The sequence below is a fragment of the Miniopterus schreibersii genome (genome assembly GCF_964146895.1).
Source record: "Miniopterus schreibersii genome assembly, chromosome: 9".
In the NCBI taxonomy this organism is placed as follows: domain Eukaryota; kingdom Metazoa; phylum Chordata; class Mammalia; order Chiroptera; family Miniopteridae; genus Miniopterus; species Miniopterus schreibersii.
In genome coordinates this window covers 57237281-57263697 of record NC_138118.1, presented here as the reverse complement: position 1 = coordinate 57263697, position 26417 = coordinate 57237281, and the positions used below count along the sequence as shown (strand labels likewise).

General features: G+C 35.6%; 1 protein-coding gene across 3 annotated transcripts in view; it reads right to left on the bottom strand.

Moving 5' to 3' along the window:
- The window catches only part of CFAP69 (cilia and flagella associated protein 69), a 55633-nt gene that overhangs the window by 20397 nt on the left and 8819 nt on the right, over positions 1–26417 (bottom strand). For all 3 annotated transcript variants that reach the window (XM_081147923.1, XM_081147924.1, XM_081147925.1), the window contains exons 2-13: positions 23239–23298; positions 21584–21649; positions 18860–18969; positions 16078–16154; positions 14337–14435; positions 10690–10839; positions 10414–10591; positions 8578–8701; positions 5967–6015; positions 5746–5867; positions 2796–3012; positions 29–193 (exon numbers count right to left, since the gene is read on the bottom strand). In XM_081147923.1, coding sequence (XP_081004049.1) covers positions 29–193; positions 2796–3012; positions 5746–5867; positions 5967–6015; positions 8578–8701; positions 10414–10591; positions 10690–10839; positions 14337–14435; positions 16078–16154; positions 18860–18969; positions 21584–21649; positions 23239–23298 — 1417 coding nt within the window. The remainder of the gene's footprint in view (positions 1–28; positions 194–2795; positions 3013–5745; positions 5868–5966; positions 6016–8577; positions 8702–10413; positions 10592–10689; positions 10840–14336; positions 14436–16077; positions 16155–18859; positions 18970–21583; positions 21650–23238; positions 23299–26417) is intronic.

Genomic DNA, 26417 nt, shown 5'->3' with positions numbered 1-26417 from the left:
CATCAGTACCAGGCATGTTCTGTTTTACCTATGAGTTGCTGAATTGTTCCCTTTTCACAAAGATCCTGGTTTACAGCGTCATCCTGAAGGTAGACCATGGCTCTCAGGAGTCTTAGAGTGTAGCGCATGTGGGCAAACTTGTTGCCACGGCCGCCGGTACCATGAAAACTGTTACCATGACTGAAGAAGAAATCTGTGGAGGAATAGTAATAATTTACTTTATATCAAGAAATTTAAAACATAAAACATTTCAAATAAACTAATTAATATATCAGACATATACCTATCTGTAAGTTGAAACAGATGTTAAAATTTTGTTATACTTGCTTTAGTTTTTTTAGAGAAATAAATATTATGCCTTCCCCCTCCTCCTCCTCTTCCCAGAATAAAAATATTTTAAAATTTTCTTCAAATGGTCCTGGCCCATGTGGCTTAATGGTTAGAGCACCAGCCCATGCACTGAAAGGGTGCAACCAATGGATGTGTCTCTCTCACATCGATGTTTCTCTCTCTCTCTCTCTCTTCCTTCCTTCCTTCAACTCTCTAAAAATCAATGGAAAAAACATCCTTGGTGAGGATTAACAAAAAATAAATGATTTTTCTTCAAATGTATCATATTGTATGTATCTTCTGTAACTTGCTTTTGTTACTCAACATTATGCTTTAAAAATTATTCAAATTGTCAAAAGTAGATCTAGATCATTTTCATTGCTTTCAGCATTCATTTTATAAATAAATCATTCACTAGTGCAAACTGCTATGATGAGCATTCTGGTTCATGTCCTCTTATTCCCACTGAGAAGGGTTTTGTCATGTGACACCAGAATCATACAGGGGATGCCTACATTGAATTTTACTAAAGTTGCCAAATTGTTTCCCAAAGTGGTTATATGGATATAACGTATGACTAATAGAGTCTTCCCAACCCGTTAAATGTGAAATGGTAGCTCACTGTTATATTCATTTGCATTTTCTCTGATTACCAACAGGGTTAAGTGTTTTTTGGAAATCTGAGATTTTCTCTGTCACCTGGAAGTCCCTGTTCTTTATTTCTCTACTGAGTTATTTTCTTTTAGATACCTAGGAGTTCTTTATGCAGTTGGATTCTAATCCTTTATCAGTCACAGGGGTGATAAATGTCTTCTCTCAATTTATAGATTGTTATTCTGATTTTGTCAGAAAGACATTTCGAAGTTTTACGGTAATTAACTGCATCAATCTTCTCCTGTACAGTTTAAGCTCTTCTGGTTTTTCAGTCTTTTCCTACCTTATTATAATAAAGTTATTTTCCCATGTTTTCTTGTAAGATTTTTATAGTTTAACTTCTCATATTTAAGGCTTTAATTCATTTTGTAATTAATTTTTTTTAATAAGGTGAAAGGATCTAATTTTTATTTTTTTGCACGGAGTGCTAACTGCCCCAACGCCATCCTTCTCTTATGGCAATATTGTCTCTGAGAAAGCCAACCACCTGTATATTCCATTCCATCAATCTATTCCTGGCCTAGTGCCACACAATTTTAATTACTACGGTTTCATAGTAGGTCTTGATAAATAGCAAGGCAAGCTGCCCTGTCTTTACAATACACACTCTTCAAAAGGTTCTTTTAGAAGTCGCTTTATGTTTAAAGCTATAAAAAAAGTTCAAAATACTCTTCTGAGTATTGTGTATTGGTTAAAAGTGTGGGTTCTGGAGCTAGACTGCCTACTTGGCTCTGCCACTTACCGTATGGCTGGGAACAAATTATTTAACTTCTCTTACTCATTTCTACCCATTTGATAAACAGGAATAATAACAGTACCTACAAGTCCTAGATTTGTTGTGACTAAATGAATTAACACTTGTAAGGTTGCTGCAGGCCTACCACACAGTAGATACTCAGTAATTGTTAGCTATCAGTCTTCCTCTAATTAGTTAGGCACCATTTCCTCTTTTGATTTACATTTTTTTGTAAACATAAATAATGTTATAATGATATATTCTTCTGTAACCTTAAAGGATAGACAGAAGAATTGAATTGTTTTATTTATTTTTATTATTATTTGAATTGTTTTATTTAACAAGACTAAATTCAGTAACTCAGCATATTAGAAACTAGGGAATAAAAATATAAGCTATAATTTTTTCCCCCCCTCTTGGATAAATGAATGATATAACTGATCTGATGAAAATGTCCCATATAAAATTATTTCTAGAGCAAAATTACTACCAGAAAAGAATGTAGTATCTTCTTTATAAATTGTTTTTAAAAAGAAAGTATATCTTATTTCCTTTCTAAGAATTATGAAAACTGAAATATCCAACAAATTAGCGCTCTTCTAATTTTGAAGACCACATGTAGATTTATTACTTCTAACTAGAGATCTAGACTTTAAGCTCCATGAAGGTAGAGATTTTATTTATTTTGAACATAAATATATCTTCAGCAGCTAAAACAGTACCTGGTACCTAGTAGGCATTCAATAAATACTTGTTGAATTAATGATTAAAATATTGCAGCACTTAGTAGAATTGTTGGATAGGCTTAATAATACAAATCTTTAAATCAGATTACAATTTCTTTTACTGAGAGGTGTGCATCATCTATAGTTGTGACATTTACTAATATCAGATTTTAAATGAAATCTCAGATTGCTTTTTTCTTAAAACATGTAAATAAATCAAAATCATAGGAAGCGATTTAAATTTTTATTTCTCTTTGCTTTAATTTTATAACTTTCTCTATGCATATATTGAGAGTTCAGTTGCAACATGTAGATGAAAATTTTGATAGGAATCTTTAAGGGCCACTCACCTTCACTCTCACACCATTCTAGAAATGCCAGAATTCGAGCATTTCCCTGGCACAACATATACTCTTCTATTAATAAAGGAGCCACTGATGACAAAGTGGCAATTGCATGTAGTTGTAATTCTTCATACTGTGCTGCAGACCATTCAATTATTTTGTGCTTCTCAGGCTTTTTAACATAGGTAAACAAAGCCAAAACAACTTTGCCATCAATTAATAGCTATGAGAAAGGGCAAAAAGTACTTTGTTAGAAACATAATTAAAACAAATTTAATCTAAGAAAATAAAATATTTCCTCTTTTATGTTTTATTGATAATCATTTCAAAATATTTCCTTCCTAAAGATCTCAACCTATAATAAGTATCCCCCCTCCCCTCAAAAAGAAAGAAAAACCCCAAACCAAACTCAATAATAACAATAGTTGGCTATGATGCCCTCTTCTGGGATATGTACTCTCTAGGTAAAAATAATAATACACAATAATATACAGTATCAAGTTTTTGGATCTATGCTGCTTATATACAGTATATAGTTTAGTTCCTTCTTATGATAAAACCACATGAGTAGAAATTTGGGGCAAATAAACTGCTGGCATTTCTCTCTTCCTCCCCCCTTTTTATAAAGGAAACATTTCACAGATTCAGTAGTATATTATACAAACCAATTTTGTCTGAAGTAATGACTACGGCTAATTTTTAAGCACACACATCAGAGCTTATACAAATATTCTGTCCAATGAATGCCAGTCAGATCATAAACCATAGTTAAATACATGCCTAGAATTTTAAAGTTCTATTGAATCCACGACTTCAAAAAAAGACAAAAATGCATAGCTATTTATGACAATGAAGTTAATTTTTCCCCCCACTGATCACAGTTCATTATAATCTGTCAGTAGCACAGATGGATATTAATTACCAGAACTGTGTCTTCATAGAAATGGGCACTATGTAGCCATTCTATGGGGAACTGCGTGCACTTAATCTTCAACGTTATCTTTTCATTTCTTGATGGTCTGCTTGTGCTGCTCCATTTCCCTCTGCAGACGCTCAATCTCCTTCCTATGATGAGCGATCTCGCCTTCACCGGGCTTCTTCAGGGCCGCCGGCTGCTCACTCCGCTCTGGGAAGCATGGCCCCCCTTCAGGCTCTCTTTCCCCGCAGGCCCACGGCCGCCCTGATCGCGCCCGAGCCAGTCGGAGCTGGAATGACCTGGCCAGTGGGAGCTGAGCCTCCGGCCTGCGTGGCCCTCGCGCCGCACCGGCGCCGCCACGGCCACGGCCACGGCTGTCAGAGCCGACCAGCTCCCGATGAAGTTAATAGTGTAGCTGATTCTGATTGATGCGTATTTGTGGTTCACAGGGTAGTAACACACCATGTGCTATATTCTATTCAACTTTCTTTTCATTTGGCATTATTAAAGGCTTTTACACAATAACATCTATGAATTTTCCTAATTTTTCTACTAGTCCACATGGAAAGAACACAAGATTTAGGCCTGAGAAAACAGGAATAAAAATGACTAGTAGTTCTAGAAACATTGTATGTATTAAGTGGATAATGTTTTTGAAATATTCTGTGAACTGCAAATATTAGTACACATAGTCATTTTTTTATGTCATAGTCACCAGTATATGACATAAAATGAACCACATTTTATTGAATATTTTCTATCTGGCATTTCAGAAAATACATTTAGGATGTATAGAGTATATGTATTTGATGTAACTAATAAAGTTATAACTGTAAAGACATTTTTTCCTTTTCTGAGCATTTTTTAGTATATAGGGTATCCCCAAAAATGTACACATACATTTTGAATAATTATCAAGGCAGTGTTTATTAAAATGCATTTCATTTTCAAAGTTGAGCTATCGGCTGGTAAAGTGTATACACGTTTTTTGGGGGGAACCCTGTATATTCCTCAATGTGGCATTACCAAGAAAATTCTGAGCTCTTTTAATCCTCATAATAATTCCATGAGGTAGGTGTCATACTCATTTCGATGTAGAGATATGTGGGATTTAGAGAAACTAAACAATCTATTCAAGATCACATAGCTAGAAAGTGACAGCACTGGATTCCATCTGGCTGAAGCCTTAACCATCAGGCAAACCACCTGTATATTATCATTAATGATACTGACAGAATGTATTCCCAGTTTTTTTTCATGATAACTCTCTGGAGCTTGAAAGAGTTTTAGGACTAAAATGAAATTTCACTTAACACAGGAAATAACTAATGAAATTGTTAGTTGCACATTTTTTCCTGTCACTTTACAGTTTATGAAGCCTTTATCTTAATCTCATGAATCAATCTCACAACAGCCTTGTGAGCAGGGCAGAAGTTTTATAACCTTCCTTTTACAGAAGGCAGAACTGAGCCTCAGAAAGTTTAGGTGATATTCCCAAGGCCACATAGCTAGTAGGTGATAAAACAGAGGTGAAATTCAGTTCCCGTGTTCTTCAAATTACATCATGCTGTTATATAGGATATAAAGTATTAAGATAAATTCACGGATAATAAAAAAACGTAAAGATGCTAGGTTGGTGTCGAGAAAAGGCAGTTTAGAAGGGTTTGATACTGGCAGCAGAAGTTAGCATTCCTCCAGCAGAATCAACCCTGTTGCTATGGTCAGAGACAGACTATTAGGCTAGATGGGCCTATATGGATCTTCTTTCATTTTATGTTCTCTAACCGAGGAGATCTAAATATATAAATAAATCTCTAAGGTTCTCCTGCTTTTCTTTGGTTTACATGGCTTAAATTTAGGTAAGTTCACTGTTTATTTACAGATAAGCAAAGGAAATGTTGAAAAGGTGAAATTCCAGCTAATAAGAGTTTGTTACTTTCTAAGGTAAACATATGGGTTGGTGAAAGGTTTGCAGCCATGATTTTTAAAAAGTTATACTACAAAGCGAGTCAATTTCAATTTTTTGTTTTGATTACTCACCTGCACAGTAGGTAAATCTTTACACAAGATCACAATTATGTTGAACAGCAATTTCTTCAACTCAAAATCTTCATAGGAATTAGAAAGCTTAAGCCCTTTTACCAAGGGATTTTGACTTTTAACTGTGAGGGGGAAAAAAAGAAAGTAAAATAAAAGCCAAAATGATATATAAGACTCATCAAGATAATTACAGGTTGAAAGTAAAGTTTTATGGCTTTTACCTTCATTGAAGGTTGCAAAGAGTATCAAATCCCTGGTAAAGCCACATTCCTAATATAAATACACAAAACAAAGAGAGGAATGAATGAATTAGTGGAAAGTAAGTTACAGATGCCCATATTTACCTAAGTATCTTTATCAGATTCCCCTTGTCATTCATTTGAAGTCATAAAGCACTAATAATATCAAAGAATGAAAGCAAGAAAATAAAAGTATATAGCCAGATAAACTTGTAATTTATTTAATATTAGACTTACTTCTATAGGTTCTAAGAGATATTTTACTTAGAAATATATCATTCAAGACTATTTTATAAGCTGCTGTTTAAAATTTGGTTAAGAACCCAATATGAATTAAGAGGACAAGTTAATTATGTAATTAATTATTTATACCTTCAAGTGACAAAATAAGGGAAGAGAGTAGTAATTTTCAACTGCTTTTCTTCTTAAACAACCCTGCTCCCTACCCCTACCCCAACCACTCTCATGTCAAAGGTTTAGTAAAGAGATAACAAAACAGCCCTAGCTGGTTTGGCTCAGTGGTTAGAGTGTTGGCCTGTGGACTGAAGGGTCCTTGGTTCAGTTCTGGCCAAGGGCACGTACCCCTGTTGCAGGTTTGATTCCTGCCCCCCCCCATTGGGGCTTGTGCAGGAGGTAACCAATCAATGTGTCTCTTTCACATGGATGTCCCTCCCTCCCTCCCTCCCTCCCTCCCTCCCTCCCTCCCTCCCTCCCTCCCTCCCTCCCTCCCTCCCTCCCTCCCTCCCTCCCTCCGAAAAAGCTATGGAAAAAATATCCTCAGGTGAGGATTAAAAGAGATAACAAAACAGTTCCTACTTAAGATGAAAAGCCCTGAAGAATGACCAGAATTGGAAGCATTTCACAGGGAGGGAACTCATTCCTGACAGAAATGTATTAATTGGACTTTGTATATTAGGTTGAGCTTATAAGGGCAAACCCTGGACTTCTGAGCTTACAGCTTTACATATTTACTACTTAGAATCAAGATGATTTCTTTACAATGTGAAGATGTTATTCCTTTGACTCACATTCAGAAAATTCACCTGAATGTTTGCAAGGATGCTAATGAGAACTTACTGACTGAGCAGGGCTTCCAGAAAAACATACACATCTACATGCATACTGCAGCCTTGGCTAGGAAGCTGTGTGGGAGTGCTTCCCTATTTGCGCAGTATGAATCCTGTGACTGTTCTCTTATGCTGGGATCACCTGATACCCATAACGTGGGGTTATGTCCTTCACTGCCAAATTTCCTTTAAGCACAACTTAGAAGGTATGTGGCTGATATGTGAATATTGTTGACGAAGATCTCTACTCTAGGATGTCAATCATCCAATGATTTTTACATGATGAAATGTGGGGAAGCTAAGCTTCTGAGATAGCTGAGTAGCTCCTATAAGAAACCCTCTTGCAGGTAACAATTATAAATTCTGAACAAAATATAAAAACAACTATCTGTGACCAAAACCAAGCTGATATTGGAGGGGAGTCAAGACTTTGAGGAAACCAAGGTGGTACTGCATGAGTTTTCCCCCTATTTTTGTTTTTTAAATGGCTTTGAGAATGAGCCCAGGCTCTAGTCTGCACTTTGTGGAAATGCTAAAACTCAGGGTAAACTTGTAACCTAGTAACTTGAAGAACCAGAGGACAGAAGCAATCATAGGGCAACCACTGCTTCTGAAAAGTGAAGGGATAAATCCCATAAAGGAGACAGCCAGAGGAAGGAACCCCAAATTCTATGTATAAATTTCCTGAATATCAGGCTGACGGGTGAACCATGCAAAGGCAGGGCATACTCAAGTATCCCACTTGAGATTAAAAGAAATGAACTGAGGTTTGAGCTGTCATCTACCACTGGGATGAGTTAATAGCCAAACAAAATGCCTATTAACACACAAAAAAACCACTTTTCAGAGGAATACACCAGATGTTCGTAACAAATGGAAAGACAGCAACTCTCAGTAGAGAAATAGAAACAACAAAAAGGAACCAAAAGGAAATTCTAAAACTGAAAAATATAACATCTGAAATAAAAATATATTGGATGGGATTAATAGTAGAATGGAGATGACAGAAAAAGAAGTCAGTGAATTTAAATATATATAGACCAATACAAAATATCCAGTCTGAAGAACAGAGAGAAAAATGATTAGAAAAAATGAACAGCTTCATAAACCTGTGGGACAATATCAAAAAGTAGACCACACATGTAATCAGAGTTCCAAAAGAGGAGAGAATGGGGTTGAAAACACTTGAAGAATAATGGCGTAAAATTCTTCAAATTTAGTGAAAGACCTAAATTTACATATTTAGAAAGTTCTATGAGCCTCAAGCAGGAAAAATACAAAGAAAATCACATCTTGGCTTATGATAGTAAAACTGCTGAAAACCAAAGACAGAGTGAAAATCTTGAAAGTTTCCAAAAGCAATGGGAGGAAGCACTGGCAGAGTGTGACTATACTGGCAGCCATCCTGACATTACTACATAACTTAGCATTACAACAAAGTACATAAATATTACTACAGAGTCTAGTGCTCCCTCCCAATCCCTCCACTTCCACAATTTAAATTAACACAATTTACTCATACTTACAATCATTGGTGCTTCAGGATTTTGAGCTATAATTGTAGTGATCACTAATATATCATTTCTAAGTTGACGATCGTAATGACTAAAACCTCTCATAAACAGATGTTTAAATACTTCCTTTAAAGTCCTGGAAAGTAAAATCATACTTTTAGAACCATATTCTTATGGAAATACTACTTATGTGTTTATCAACAAAATCTCCTTTTTATATTATACTATTTATTTCAAAGTTTCTAATCTTTTCTATATTTCCAAATCTGCCTCTAATTCACTGTAGTAAGAATCCATCAGTCCAATCTATGCATGGCGATCAAAGTGACTGCTCTAAAATATTCAATCACCTCATTTCCTTTTTAAAACTACTTAAAGGCTTTTCTTTGTTCTTAGGATAAAGTCCTACCTTCTTACCAAGGCTTCTCAGGCCTTTCACATTATGGTCCCTGCTAACATTGTTAGCTTCATCTCTCACTATTCTACCCTTTACTTTCTGCTCTCACCATATTGAATTTCTTTCAGTTTTTCGATTTTGCTAACTTCTATTTCACTTCTGTTTCCTCGTCTAGGATGCTCTCTGCATGCAAAAACGCTTCTGTGTTGCCAATTCATATTTATCATTCAAACACCAGATTGGGGTTCATTAGGAAGCATTTATTAACTCTCCAAGTCTGAGTCGTGTTCCCTGTAAAATGGGCATTTGTTGCTTTGCTTCTGAGGACCTGCTTGCCTTTCTTGTGATAAAAGTGCCCTTATTTTTATGTAGGCTTCACTCTTTCCTCACTTTTGGTCTTGTGAACTGCCTTCAGCTTCCTTTTAGCCAAAGAGCATTCCTTCTCTTTGTCACTTAGTAATTCACTCTGGAATGGGCTTATGGCCAACACAATGCTCAGGGCCAACAGGGACTCAATTCGAAGGATTTTCTTGTGCTTTCAGAAGAGCAAGCTTTCTCTTCTGCTTGATTTGGGGTTATGATGTTGTGAACCTAGACTTCTCAGGTCTCCCCAAGTGGAGCTTGTGGATAAAGCAAACGCAGTGGAGACAGGGCAGAGAGATGAAGAGAGCCCAAGCCCTGGTGTTTGCTGAGCCGTGAATACAGTTGCACATGAAACCAGTTTTATCCTTGACTTTGTAGTTACATTAGCCCATACATTTCCTTAATTGCTTAAGTCAGCTAGATTGGGTGTTCAGTCACTTGCAAACAAAAATGCGCTGATTCACCCTCTTCTGGAAAACATGTAGCATCTTATGATAATGTCTTTCACAACATTTAGTGTGCTCTGGAAAACATGTAGCATCTTATGATAATGTCTTTCACAACATTTAGTGTGCTTGCAGTTAGTTGCCTATTTAATTGTCTGTCTCTCCTAACATAACACAAACTCCATGAAAGCAGAGACCATATCTGTATTGTTTTAATTGTCTTTCTATGGCCTAGAACTGAGCTTGGCACAGAGAAAACAATAATTACTTAAGGAATAAATGAATAACTAACTTAAAGGCTTACTCTTATTTTTGCTAATGCTTACTGCAGTAACTAGGAGACAGTAAGTATTCAAAAATACATTTATTGAATGAACAAATAAAACAGTTGTTTTAAATGTCTAATTTTACTTTATACATATTCAAAGACATAATTAAGTTTTGTTAACAAGCTACTTTAAATGCCTTCCACATAGAAAAAAAATGGCTTGTTATTGTGCAGGCGCATTTATACAACGGCACAAAAAATATGTCCTGAAACACAGCCATTACGTGAGTCAAGCCTAATGGAACACAAATTCAAACAAAAATGTTAGTTATGTCAAGGTTAAAAAACATTCCTAGTTAACTACATATACTTACAGCAAACACTCCAAGTTACTAAGCTGTTGTACGATTTCTTCTTTTGATGATTTTTCCAGTAAGTTCCAAAGTATTTCTGATGAACGAAATAGAAGCTGTCCAGAGGGATCTGGGTCATTGAGGTGAGCACAGATGCCACTGGCTGCTTTTGCTTTCATCATTAAAGTACAATTAACTTCTGAAAATAAATTTAAAAATTATTTATGTTGCAGTCTTGACATTATTAGAAACAAACTTAGCTGAGAATAAAGCATTAAAATGTAATAATTTACAAACCAGAAGTTGAGAGATGTTGCAGAGCTTTAAGTACCCAAAGTTTCTCAACAAGTTGATTTTCAAGCAAGGCCAGTGACTGAACCATTGTTTTTGCCAATCCTCCATCTTCAGCCATTTGAATCTTATATGTTGAGCTAGCTTGTTGGTAACCTAACAACAGTTAGTTAATAAATACAGTTATTTCACATAGTCATCATCTACATTAAGACAAAGGAATGAGTAATTTATCATTAAACAACAGCAACAACAAACCTCTGAAAAAGTGTATGGCATTTTAAAATGGTTTAGCATGGGGGCAGGCAAACATTTTCTATAAAGGTCTAGGTAGTAAGTATTTTAGGCCTTGTGGGTCATAAGGTTTCTGTTGCAAATAGTACTCAACTTACTATAGCACGAAAGCAGGCATAAACACTATAAAAATAAATGGGGCCCTGGCTGGTGTGGTTAAGTGGTTAGAGCACCTGAGGGTTGCAGGTTCGATTCCCAGTTGAGGGCATGTACTTGGGTTGTGGGTTCGCTCGCTCTCCCCATTTGGAGTGTGTGAGGGAAGCAGCCAACTGATGTGTCTCTCTCATATCGATGTCTCTCTCCTCCCCCCCCTTCGTCTCTCCCTTCAACTCTCTCTGAAAAGCAATGGAAAAAATATCCTCAGATGAGGATTATAAAAACAATAAATAAAAATAAAAATAAGATAAATGGGCATAGCTGTGTTCCAAGTTTTATTTACAGTGTGCCAATTTTGGCCTGTGGTCCATAATTTGCTGACCCCTGGTATAACATTTAAAATAGTACCACAAAATTCAAGGTATATCTTAAATTCTAAATAAGAACAATATTCCTTTTTCATCAGTAGATATGCCTTTCCATAAAGAAAAATGTCATGATTATAAACAATGAATGTTTCACTATTCAGGCAGGTCAACCATTATTTCAGTGCTTTCAAAGGACAGCAATTATATGATGTTGGCAATGAAATAAGAGATAAAAATGTAATGCTGTTCTGATAAATGCTAGTGAATATAATGGTATCTTAGGGAAGTCTGATTCTTGGTGACACGTCCCGTAAGAATTTCCTTCTCCCTTAGCTTTATGAGAAGTACTATCTCTCCTTTTGACATAGTTGCACAGGTGCCTGCCCAACTACATGCAAGGAGATTAAATGAACATCCAAGGATATTTGCTCACCTGAAATGCAGCTACTTTCTCTCTCAGTGATATCACTCATCTACCTCCCTGACTTCTTGGCTTTCGAGACCAACTGATTCCTTGTCATAGGTCTGAGATGTCTATCAGTTTGTCTTATCTTTCTGGATTTGAGGTCTGACCCTGGACAAGGCCCCGTCCCTTCCTGTGATGGGTTCGCCATTTAAAAATGGGTTAGGCATTTAAGAAGTACGAAGAGGAAAACAAAAATTGCCTGTAATTTCACCACCCAGAGAAAACAATATTAACATTTTGGTATATTTCCTTCTGATTTTTAATGTATGCATATTATTTTAATAATATACCAAATATATTCAGAATTTTATATTCCACTGTGCCCACTAAACATTTTATAGTAAACTTTTCCCTACTCTGCAACAGATTGTCACAAATCATGATTTTTATTTGCATAATAGTCTATGACATGTATGGACCAAAATGCATACTTTATATTTACTGTATTTTTTTCTATTGAGTTTACATTTCTATAAAAAGACATAGTCATATTAAGGACTTGATTCCTATCTCCAGGGCTATGTCTCTTACAGTTGCTCTACTGAGGGCTTTTGAGCTGCGGTCCCAGATGTCTGGCCATGCCCATCACTTAAAATCAACTGTGTGACAGTTAGTGAGAGCATGGCCCAAGGCTCCTAATTTTCAGAGCCTGATCAAATTAAGGTCGAGCTCACTTCTTGGCACCTTTAACTCCTCTACTACATCTCATACATCATTGTCTCCCTTTCTATCTTAAAGAAGGGTGCCTTCATCGTATCAAGCTTCACCCTAAACTTTTGCTCTTATTTCCATCTTCTTAAGCTTTCTTTGGGAATTTCACCCTACCATCTCCCACTTACTAGTTTCTTTGTCAATCCGCAGCAGAGGATATTTTTTCCATTGATATTTAGGGAGAGCGGGAGAGAGGGAGAGAGAAACATCAATGTGAAAGAGACACACCGATTGGTCACCTTCCAAATGCCTCTGACCAGGGCAGGGGATGAAGCTGCAACCCAGGTAGAGGCCCTTGAAGCAAACCCGGGACCCTTCAGGAGGTGTGCAGATGCTCTAACCACGGAACCACAGCAGCCAGGGCCCACTTACTAGCGTCTTATTCCTCTGCCTATAAATTTCATTTTTAGTCAAGTTAAAAACAAAACCTAAGTTCTCTTTGATCGTGCTACCAGTTAAGCTGTTCTCAATCTTCCTTCTTTTCCTTGCCCATCCTATCTTAAAGATGTCTGCATTCGCCCCACCCCCTCACTCCCACTGCCCTCGCTCTCAGTGCCCTTGGTCCCTAATATTGCATGTGCCCTGACCACTTTATGGTAATAACCTGGCAGAGATGACTCACAGCTTTCCAGAGGCCACCTCAGCTTGGCCTTCTCACTCCTCAGTTATGGAAGCCTCTGCAGGACTGGCCCCTGAGGCCACTTTTCCTCCGTCGAACATGTCATTCAGTAGCACCCCGGACACGGCAGCCTTTAGCTTTTCTCCCTCCTCTGTAAACCTCCCTTCACTGTCAACCTCTGAGTCATCCTCTCCCACATGTTGGTTTGGGGCCCTCCATCACGTTATTCCTGCTCCCTGGCCCTTCCCCGCAAGCTCCGCCATTCCCATGGCTGCAGTTACCATCTCTATTTACAAGCCTGTATTGCTGGTCTTGCTTTTAGCAGCTAATGTCTACCATCTACCAAGCGCTTCCACTCGTCTCTCTCACCAATAGTTCAAGTCTGGCATTTAATTATCTCCTTAATCATTTCTTTACTTCAGGTGTCTGCATTTTTCCTTAGTCACATAAGTAATCTTTCTTTTCTACCACGAAGTCTTATTTCCACCTATCTTAAGAAACATGTAACTATAATTTGTATCTTCTCTCCCTTCCTAGGTTGATTATAAATTACAGAAACTGTGAAGGTAGGAAGTATGTTCTAAGTGACATTATATCCCCCACAGTGCGAGGGCCTTTTGCTTGCTGTCACCCACTTCAGTAAAGTGATTCACTTTATCATCACATGTTAAGATCCCTTAGCTGTAATGTGCAGAACTGTTTTCCCAAACATGATGGAGAATGTTATTATTAAGAACTTAACATCTAATTGGTGGGACAGATACTATAAATAGTTATGTTAGAAGATAATAATACTACCAACACTATTAATTAACATTAATAGTAATAACTATATTTAAACTAATTTGAGTAAGACTTTAAAAATTGTATCATAAATATTTAGCATCAGAATAAAAATATGCAAATCTAAAATTTAAAAAATATATACAATTTTTTATTTAAAATAATCAAAGAGCTTGAGACTACAAAAAAATAAATCTTGGTTTTGCTATGTTGCATTTATGATCCCACTCTCTTTCCAAGTTCAAAGAGAAATGGGACAGAATATTCTGTTTTATAAAGACATAAGTTATTACTGAAAAACCAGTGAAAACTTCACCTGCAATATGCTTCTTTGGTGGTTCTGCATGATAAAAGTCAACAATACACTTACAAATTTGTACCCTCAATTCAGAACTTGGTACTTTCATTAATTCACCTGCCAGAAAGATAAATGAATATTATTTAATAGCACTGTCATAAGTTTATATGCAAATTTAAGCATAAAGTGTTAGTAATAGGATTACTAAAAATATCCTCTTTAGAAAATCAATACAGCATTATTTACAGTAGGCGAGATTTGGAAGCAGCCCAAGTGCTCCTCAGTAGATGAGTGGATAAAAAAGCTGTGGTGCATTAACACAATGGAATACTATTTGACCAGAAAAAAGAAGGAAATCTTACCTTTTGGGGCAGCCTGGATGGACCTGGAGAGTATTATACTAAGTGAAATAAGCCAGGCAGAGAAAGACAAGCACCATATGATTTCACTCCTATGTGGAGTCTAATGAACAATATAAGGGAGCTCATTTTAAACTGAGTTCATACTGCCCTCAAGCGAGACAGTACTGTGTTCTGCAGGTGGGCAGTCATTCAGCAAGAAGCAGATTGACACAGTAAGAAATGGGCCATGTATTTATCGTAGGAATGTCTGCAAACACTCTTGGAGGCAACATTTTAAAATAATAAGGCAACAGAGGCATTTTTTAAAATGTTATCAACCAAACCTATACTTTTTATCAGTTATACCATGTCTTCTTTGGGGCTGGCTTCCCATTGTAAATTTCCACTGATGACAGAGATTCACACAATTCAAGTTTCCCATTAGTTTTCAGCCTACCTGCTCAATAAGGTTATCTTATCTACCTCCTGAAATTTACTCTAATTTCCTTGATACCTTCACCTACTCTAGGCCATAATCATTTTCCCCAAGGTATCTACAGTTAAGGACAATGAAACATATTTAGATATAAAAGGGTTAGAGTTAAAAATTAAAAATGCTTTTTACTTATTCCAGTGGAGTCTCTAACATCTTTCAGTATGAAATGTAATATTAGGAACATAACAATTCAGTAAATATTTATTTTTTATTTGTTGGACCAATTCCGTATCTTTTGGTTCTCTTATACAAACAAAGACCTAAATTAATAAGCATAAATTTAATGTAGGATTTGTTTTGGGAACATGCTGTCATGTACTCAAGGGATGATTCAAGGAGCTAGTGTTTGACTGATTTCATTTCCTGGGAAATTATTTTCTTTCTCTAGAAAATCAAGCAATAACCAAAATGCAAAAATCTGATGTTTTATGCTATTTTTTTCATATTCTGAATACAAAACACAGGAACCCTCATCTTTATGTATACTATGTTCAAGTTTTTAATGTTCCACCATTTTATGATTAGGTAATTTATTGAACAATCTTGATGATTCTAGCAATTATTAGAGTTCAAGGTTGAAAACATTTTGTGATTACTGAGAGGGACACATACTTCTAATTTACAAAAAAACAGTTAAATATTTTATGCAACTAAGCAACCTCAAGACAAATAAGTACACAGAAGTATCTGCCAGTCCTTGTATTTAAGGAACACAAAGTCTTGTTGGTATCATAAAATACCCGAGGGAAAAACAATACAAAAATTATCACCAAGCACACTATGATTAATCCCCAACAAGAAAACAAGAAAAGAGCCTAGATCTGGAGACGCACTCTTAGTCAAACTTCGTGAAAGACACCTTTCTTGTCATTCAGGCCTGTTCTATATTACAATTCTCTATCTTAAAAAAACCTTAACTTACCCAGAAGTGCGATTGACTTCGCAGTATCTTCAGCATATGTTATTTCATCCGATACTTTCTTTTTCAAAAATGGCAAGCTTCAATAAGAATAAAGAATGTACGAGTTATGTTTCATAAAGTCCTTAATTGAGGCATCATTTGTAAAGTAGGAAAAATTTCTTTTCTAAAGAATAAAATGAGAATAATATTCTATTCTTTAGCCCTGGGGAACTGACGACTATCAAAAACATTTTTATGTTTCTAGCTAACTGACCAAAAATAAATAAAATAAAATAAAAAAGGCTTATAAAAATGAAAAGAGATGGACATAAGGCAAGGGTTAAGAAAGCCATCTTGCAATACTGCATAAATAAAAAACTTAAAAACTCTCTCTCTCCAAGGGAAAAATAAAAAGAGATTATAGGTGTACTTCCATCAAAATTAGGAAGACATTGGATAATCTAATATGAGTCACAGGTCTAGGCTTACCTATAACTTAAAAACTGTTCAAGGATTTTTTCTGAAGTTTTAAAAACTCTAGTTAGTAGATCAATGGGCTATTTGTTCTTAAAGGGCAGTGACCTTTTCCTTATTAACTGGATTAGTTACTGTACACAAAATAACAGATACACTTTTTGAAACACTAAGAAATTAAAGTTAACAAATATTAATTATATTAGAATCACATTTCACAGTTACTATAACCAAAGTTATTCGAAAATAATTTATAAATCATGAAAGATAAGGCACTTGAACCTAGGTCATTAGTCTAAGCGTCAAAGTTCTTAAATACAAAATAAAAACTATTTTGGCATTTTGAAGCTCCTATACTATTCATTTAAAATATAATATATCCTATACATAGGACTTTTAATTAATGTTTTTCAAAAAAATTAACTAAATGGTTGAAAAACAGTATTTAGAAATATCACATGTGGAGATTTATATATATATATATATACCATTGAAAGATATTCCAAGGAAAACTATGAAAAAGGCAATTTTATAAATGCCACAGAGGTTTGTTTCAAGTGTTTGTTAAAATTTTTCATTTGAAGCAAATAACTTAAATTCTAAAAACTAGTTCTACTTGTCCTCAAACTTTTTCCCGTGCTTCCAAAGGGAACAACCTAAAGGATAAAGCATCAGAAGAGTTTTTCACCAAAAAGATTATGAAAAAAGATAAGCATTATAGTTCTGATGCCATGAGAAAAGCATACTACTTATAAGCCAAAACAGAAATGCTTTATTTTGTTTTCAATGTTTTTATCTCTCAAAAATGTCTTGAAAAGGGAATCAAGTGAGGGTAAGATGTGGAGAAATGCAAGACAAAAGCAGAAATTAGGAAAATAGAAAAAATGAAATAATATGGATAATTATGAAATGTGAGGGAAAGTAAAGAGTGTAATTCAAAGGATCTGTCATATTACTCAGTGAAACATTTAGTCACAGCTCTCCTAGAGAACCAGTTTTTGACGGAGCTCTGTAGGGGTACTGATGTTGAAAGTCATGCTTATGAACCTGGTGTTCTACGACTTGCACAGCCTCATTGTTTGAAAATGTTTTATATATACAATCTCACATCAATATAATAATTTCCTATTTGTATATTAAAGTTCATGAAAGCACCAGAGTGATAATTTAGGTCTTTATTTTCCACGGTCTCTATGAAAAAGTAAGGCATTCAATAAACTATTTTTGACTATTTTCTTCCAATGGCCAAAAAATTAAATGTAATTACAAAATTTTAAATGTCATTTCTCCTAAATCTAAAAATGCGAGTTAAAACCTACTTCATATACAGTCTTACTAATATCATTATTTGCATATTAAAAGAAACAGTACTGTATTTGAAAAACTAAATTGGTAGAAAGGTTTCAAAGGTTAAATTGTCAAGAAGGTTGATTTCTACTTTAAGAAATTTCCTCACCCTGCCAGGCGTGGCTCAGTGGTTGAGCATCGACCTAGGATCCAGGAGATCGCGGTTCGATTCCTGGTCAGGGCACATGCCCGGGTTGTGGGCTCGATCCCCAGTCGGGGGCGTGCAGGAGGCAGCCGGTCAATGACTCTCATCATTGATGTTTCTATCTCTCTCTCTCCCTTTCCCTTCCTCTCTCTGAAATCAATAAAGATATATTTAAAAAAAAAAAAAAAAGAAATTTCCTCTACTATATTATATTGCAAACCAAAATCACATATTTTAATATGTATCCTGGTTAGCCACTATGTGGCAGCAAGGAAGCAGAAGATATTCCTAGTTCTCCCAAATGACTGGAGAAACAGTACAGAGGGTAGGGCAGACTAATTTTATAATTCTGACCTCTATTAAATATTAAAAAACATATACCAAAAATAACTGTTGACATTTTATTCTTCATTCAAATTTGGAAAATCAAAAAACATGAATCAGAACCTAATACATCTTTGAGAATCAAATTTTCTAAAGAGAGAAAGAAACTACACTGAAAATATCAAGCATTGTCCATAAATTGTCTCAAGGATTCTCTAAAGATATTACAACTTCTTGGTTTCAACTTATATTTATCATTACTGTGAGAGCAAGTTATTATAAAAAAAAACATTTTAATATACTTACAGTTTAACCTCCTGTGGCTAGCAATCTCAGACAACAATAAAATTGACTACCTTTGAAATACTAACTGCTGGAATTAGTGATCAAGTGAAGTTTTCTGAGTTCTGCCTCACTTTGCTACATCATAATGCATAATATCTTTGTAATACAAAATAAAACAATAAAATACTGCATGTGACTATAAAATAAACTTAAAGAAAAACAACTTACCCACATAATTTTATGATATTATATGCAGGTTCTATAAAACGAGGCTGGTTTTCAATTTTTCCTGCACACAGATTCAGAATTTTAAATATCTGTACTAAATCCCTTAGGGGCTTTAATATTTTTTAGTTAAGAAATAAAATTAAGATTAATTTTTTTATTAACATTATTTTTTGTTGTTGTTCAAAATATTACAGATGTCCCTTTTTCTCCCCATTGACCCCTTCCACCTAGCCCCACCCTACTCCCCAGTCCCTCACCACACCATTGTCTGTGTCCTTGGGTTGTGCAATATGCATATACATTTCTTGGTTAATCTCTCTCCCTCTCCACCCCCCTCCTTCTCTCTGAGATTCCTCAGTCTGATCCATGTTTCTATGTCACTGAATCTATTCTGTTATTCTTCATAGCACTTGTGGCCAAGAAAATCTATAGAATTCCCATTTTGTTAAATGTGGTTGACACTATTTTAATTATACTAATTTGGAAGACTAAAGAGGAAAAGTTAGAAATATATATGTATATATATATTTAATATTTCTTTTTAAATGTTTTTATTGATTTTAGAGAGAAAGGGAGAGTGAGGGAGAGAGAGAAACATCAATCGGCTGCCCCCTCCCCCACGCCACCTTCAGGGGATGGAGCCCAAAACCCGGACAGGTGCCCTGACAGGGAATCGAACCAGTGACCTCTTGGTGCACTGGATGACACACAACCAACTGAGCCACACTGGCCAGGGAAGAACCATATTTTTTAAGGAATATTACTTAATTTTTGTCTCAGTAACCTATTACTCTAAATATTTTTTTCTCCTCTCATCATGATACCTTTAGAATTTGATTACCAACAACTACACTAGGGATTCAGTTGAAAATATTAACTTAATGGCTCAATCATATCCTTCATTTCCACCTACTCACATGAAACATTAACTGCTCCAGAATAAGAAACCCAAAGCTACCTTACTTTTCTGCATTACTTTATTAATATTATTCAGAGGCATTTTCTTGTATTTAAGGTTTAAAATGGTTGAGATTTTAATTTAAAACTAGTATAAAAGCAAAATGCACCATCTGTAGATCGTCAGGTAAAAGCACCTTTTATTTCATCTATTTAAAAAACCCAACTGGAAAAAATAAAAAATAAAAACAAAACAAAACAAAAAACCCCAACTGGTACATAAACAAATTTCACAGATTTTGTTTTGCAGCTAAGGGAACATGGAAGCCGTGGCTTCAACTTCTTGGTTGATCCTTTAGCTTCTAGTCTCTTTCCAAGAGCATCTTAGGAAAAGATGGGAGAGCTGGCTATATTAGAAAGATAAACCTCTGTTAAATTCTTAGAGAAGTGACCAAGATACTTCTCTAACATACCTCTGCTTTAAGTTTTATGACCTCTAAAGCCAGCTCACTAAAGACTTTCAGAAATAGAGTCATTTGACACCAACTCTCTAACCTGAAGAGAAAAAATAATGATTAATACAGGAAAAGAAATCACTGGCCCCAGACTTTCTTGGCTACCAGTAATAGTGCTTCAGATCCACAAGCCCCCAGGGTAACTAATTTGACTCAACAAATCCATATAAAACAAGGCTAAAATAAGGTAAGGTAAGAAAAGAGTGATATAAAATTATAAGGCACAATTCCCTGTCTATGGAATTCTGAGTTCTGCAAATGTATGTTATCAGTCTATGGCAAGATGACCACAGAAAGTGAGTTTCCTGTGGCAATTTTATCGCATTTTATAATAGCATACACATGCAAAGATTAAAACAACAGCAGCCACCCAAAAACAAACTGGTTCTTAAGCATGATAGTTTTAAGACACACACATTTCCACATATTCTGATCGAGGTGGTATATTTAGTGGGGATAACACATTAATGTTTTGCAGATTATCAAGCACCTGCATGTATATTATCTCATCTAGTTTTCCTAACAACCTCATGAGGTGCTGTTATGCCTATTTTATAAGGGTGGAGAAGTTGAGAAGTTTATTAACAGTACAAATACTCAAGTAAATTGGCAGAAACAAGACTGACTTGGCCCTACTAACCATATCCACCGTCTCTTTGAGTCTATAGAACTGACATTATCTGTGAAGAGTTAACTGCATTGTCCTGTTTTCTTCAATTTTATATTTTCTTATAAACAAAAAATACTACTTTGTAAAACACACAAAATATTAGGTATTTTCTGTGGTAGATAGAATAATGGCCTGCTCAAAGATGTCAACATCCTAATCTGCAGAATTTATGATGTTACCTTATGTGGCAAAGGGACTTTTCAGTGATTAAGTTAAAAATCTTGAGATGGTAAAGTTATCCTAGATTATCCTGGTAGGTCCTCATAAGGGAAAGAGAGAGAGAGAGGCAGGAGAGTATCAGAGAAGGAAATGTGAGGACAGAAGCAGAGGTGAGAGTGATGATATTTTGAGGAAGGGGCTAGGAGCTGAGGAATGCAGGCCACTTCTAGAAGCTGGGAGAGGCAAGGAAACGGACTGTCCTCCAGAGCCTTCAACAGGAACTAGCCTTGCTATTACCTTTTGCTGGGTAAGGCAGATTTTGGACTTCTGACCTCCAGATGTATAAGATAAAGTATGTGTATTGTTTTAAGTCACTCTGTGGTAACTTGTTACAGCAGCAATAGGAAATCGATTCATTTTCTAATAAAAATTCTCCCATTTCAGGATAAATGAAACAAATATACATCTATATATAAAGGATACAAATCCATTCTGATAATATTGTATCACTTTCTTCACAGATTTAAGTTGTATTTCTTCTAAGTCATCCTAAAACAAATGATCTGTTTTAGTTCTTTTGTGCTGTTAAAACTATTGAGATTTAAACATTTTTCATTACTATAAAAAGAAAGTAGACATTAAAATTATCAAGAAATTCTTAACTTACTGTATTATAATGTAAGGATTATAAAATGTTTCCTGAAACAGTGAAGGTAAAAATAAACTGCCATTTAAATTTGATTAGGAAATCTAAAATTAAAACTAAATTAATATACTAGCAGTAATTGTATTCAGACATAATATTAACTATCTGAAGCATGTTGAGCATTTTCCTATGCCATGCACCATTTAGGCACCATATATTCATATCAATCTTCAAAACAACCCTATTAGGAAGATACTATTATTATTCCTCTTTCCCAGAAATAAGAACCTCAGGCTGAAACACTAAGTAATTTGTCCAAAATCAAGCAGATAATAAGTGGTGGTGGTGTTAGGAGTCATATTTGGCAACCTGACTCCAGAAATTGTAATCTTAATCTCTAAAATATGCCCAGTGTACTGGTGCAAACCAAACAGCTTCAGCCTATTAAAACCAAACCAAACCAAACCAAACCCTATACAGTGATGTCTTTTCATGACTGCATCACTTTTTGTCCTTTTAATCTTTAAATTGTTTGTAAGAGGCTGTGGCATTTTCTATACTTTTTTTTTTTACTCTATCCTTACTGACAACTAGTAGGAGCTATATGTAGTTTTCTTTTTAGAAAAATGTACATATATTCACAATTAAAAATAACTTTCACAACAAACATAGCCAGCAAAAGATAAATTCTTATGAGTCATTATTTTTGTGTTTTTGTCTTCTATGTAAAAATGCAGAAGCTAAAAAATGTTAAAACAATGACTAAATTTTTGTGCCTGCTAATCACAGGACATTGTTTTGTTTTGATAGGCTCTACTACATTCAACGCATTTTCTGCTTACTAAAAGCATGCACTCTTAAAAATAAATAAATAAATGAAATAAAATAAAATAAAAGCATGCACTCTTCATCTTGTAGTCATTTCAGAGTGTGTGTTGACTTTTAGGCATTCAATCAATTCTTGGGTAACGTTAGGAGAGTGTGGTGTGTGAGCATACACGCATATGCATTTATCACCCTTTTCCCCAATGCTTGAACTCTCAATTTTGTGTATCTAAAATAATTTTATTTTCATTATATTTTATGTAAGATTTCTCTCAAAATAAATTACCTATGAGTATTATGACTATATCTATATCCTGATTTCATATCAGAAAAACTTAAGTAGTACATCATGATATCCTTTTTCTGCCCTTGCTCCCATTGTACATGGTAACAAGCAAATACAGAAGCTAGTTGAGTCTTCCTCTACTCTTGTGAATCCTTCTGTTTAAATCCACCATGGATTGGTTCATCCCATGAAACCAAATCTAGTATCCTCCTCCATCCTGCCTACCAAAATACATTCACACTAAATTTAAACAGTCCTTGAATATTTGAAGAGTTTTCAGGAGGAGAGAAATGAGACTTATGTTGGGGGAATACATGTTACCTTTCAGGGGAATCACAGTTTATAAGTGATCTAGCAGAGAAATTTTCCCTTAAAGCTTACTTTCTCAGTCTCTTCAAGGAGTTTGATGACACGATTTAGGTCCATAGGCTTTAAAGCACCCTAAAAAAAACACACAACCCTTAGTATTCTATATCATGAGAATCAAGAAATTACATCAAACACACTACTTTCATAGGATATTATTTATCCCTTGGCAACTTAAAAATATCTCATGACAAAGAGATAGTGAGGGGAGAGTGAAAAGCAGATGAGATCTTTTAGGGGTAAAAAGATTTTAGAATTAAAAAAAACAAACCTCTTGAATTCTAGCATTATCTTATAATCCTAATGTCTTTAAATTTGGCTAGTCCCAAAAGGCACAAGACAGCACCTGGAATAACAGCACTTCCGTGCTTTGGAAAATACAAGTACCTTCTTCATGCCTACTAGAGTCCTCATGCGTACACATTACCCTGAGCTTACCTATGCAGACAGCACCAGACGAGCCTCTAACCGACAGGCAGGACATCGCCTTTCTGACCGCTCTCAGTTGGTGCCAGTGTTCTACTGTCACCCACATTGGAAAACAGGGACCTCCAAGTTCTACAGATTTTTCATCTTAAGTATTTCTGGAGCCCATTGCACCTTATTGATTTACTCAGTTCTCACCTCTCGCTCAACTGCTTTCCTGCTGCTCCCCCCGCCTCCAACCACTCTTGTACTTTTCAGCATCACCCTCTACCCCACGGTAAGAATAATAAATCTCAAATCTGAATATAACCACCTAAATCACTCAGGGACTCCATTAATGCCCCTCACCCCCTCCTCTATTTTCATTTATGTTGCTACAATCCTGTTCCTCTCTGTGGTTAACCCCCACAAGTAAGTCCTTCGAGACACAGCTCAGGCGTCACCTCCCCAAGGGATGAAAACGGATGGAACAAATGTACCTCCTCCGTGCTCCCAGAGCACCCTAAGCACATATCCATTACAACCCCCATCAGTGTTGCTCTGAAATGGTTTACATGTTTATCCCCCACCAAGCCCTGTGTCAAAATTCACTCGAGAGCAAAGGCTTGCTTTCTGGCATCCCCAGCACCAAACACTGGGCCAACCGTATGAAGTTAATTGTGGGTAAGTGAGGAAGGAAACAAGAGATGCTATGCCCCAAAGTTTAAGTATTTATGATAATACACAAGTCCCCAAATTCTAAACACAGGTTTGGCTATATTTAACTCTGGGATCAATGTTTTGTTGCATGATATTTTCATTTTAATTCAAATGTTATATCAAAATTGCTTACTCCTCTTATATGAGTTAAGCTATCCCAGTCTTCTTTGTTTTCTTCCTCTTGTCAGCCCTTCTTTCACACTTACTTTTACTTTAAAATAACCCTTTGAAAAGATGATGTAATCATGACATAAAAAATATTCAAAAGGGAAAATACCCTACTTATTCCTACCATCTAAATACACCAATTTTTATTTTTATATATTATTTTCTGGTTTTACATATTATTTTCTGCTTTTATTTACATGTATAAATGCTTTAAATAATCTCACTTAGTGTTAACACCACTGTATTTTCTGACTTTTAAATCTATAATGTACACATCTCCATATTTTTACATGTTCATTATTCCTTTGCCTCTTAAGTCTAGAATTTCCTTTCCTTCACAGTTACAAACTTGTATATTCTGACCTTAAAAAATGTCTTTCAGGAACAATTTTTAGTTAAGCACTCTAACTTTAAGTCTGCAGAATGAGTATTGGAATGAATTTATTTATTCAAAATGATTTTTACTTTAAAAATTAACAATAAAAAAATTTACTAAATACTTGTCTATATCTGATATTATGGTTACCATAAAAATTGTTACATTTTACTGTTCAATTGCTTGAAATATTAAATTTACTGTTACCAACAAATCTGTAAATAGAATTTTGCCTTTTATGAGTTGGGTGTTTAACAGTGCCATCTGCCACTACCTCAGTTGTCTTTTCTCTTTTCCTCCTGTGTTCTTAGAGAAACATATATAGTGAGTTTTTATTTTCTGATTTTCTGCAACATTGGTTTTGAGGATTTGTAAAGGATTTTAAAATACCTGCTTGTATTATCAGATCCCCAGCCCCCCACCCAATGAGCAGGTATAACCCTTACAAGAAACAGAGTAGTAAAGATTAAAGCATAGATTCCACTTGGACTTATCTTGTATTATTATACTTTATGTTACTCTGTTTTACTTGTTTTTAAGATTTCTTCTTCTCTCCTTCCCTTCCTCCCTATCCTTTGCCTCCTTCCACAAATATTTATAAGCAGCTTCTGTGTTTTAGAACCTGTGCCAGGTGTGGGAACACATTGCCCTGACCTCAAGTAGCTATCAGTCTGGCATGAAATGCAGGTAATATAGATAACATGCTATAAAACGCTTCACAAATGCTGAGAGGTATGCTCTGGAAGCACGCAGAAGAGATATAGAATGGCATGGGGTGGATCAGAGGCAATCTGGGACAACTTCTGGAGGCAGAGGTGAGAGTAAGTAGGATTTGTGAGACGGACCGAAGGTTTGAGAGATGGAGGCAGAGGGAGTAATGCGTGTGAAGGCCTGGAGGCAAGAGAAAAGATGGCATTTGAGTCATACAGTGTGTTGGAGAGGAGAATGCAGGGGATAGTGCTACAGATGCTGCTGCTGAGGTAAGTACAGGTCAAATCACAAATAATGACAATGACAATAACAATGAGAGTTACAGCTAAAACTTATTAGATGTCTCTTTCCAGGTACAGTTATAACCACTTTATATGTATTTACTAATTAAATTCTATGAGGTAGGTACTATTATTAAGTCCATTTTACAAAAGGCATTCTATGCTATGAGAAGGATCTTCAAAAATAATCGAAAGGTTTGAGGGACTGGGTATATAAACAGAGAATGGCCAGACTATACATGACAATAGAACTATGGCCTAAACCTCTGCAGCAACCAACCTGGAGAGCCAAACCACAATTTCTGCAGCAGTTGGCTCAGAAAAGTCAGGATTTGGTCAATGATTCCCCCTTTTTTTGCCCCCTCATTTGCCAGTCAGGACCCAGAAAAAGCCAAATATGCTTCCCAATTCAATCATACAGGATGCCCTGCTTCTAGCTAGCTCACCTTGTTTCCCCATGGCAACCACCTCCAACCAGAGCACACCAGAAGCCTTCCCTTTTTTCACTATAAACCTTCCCTGCCTGCCTTGCA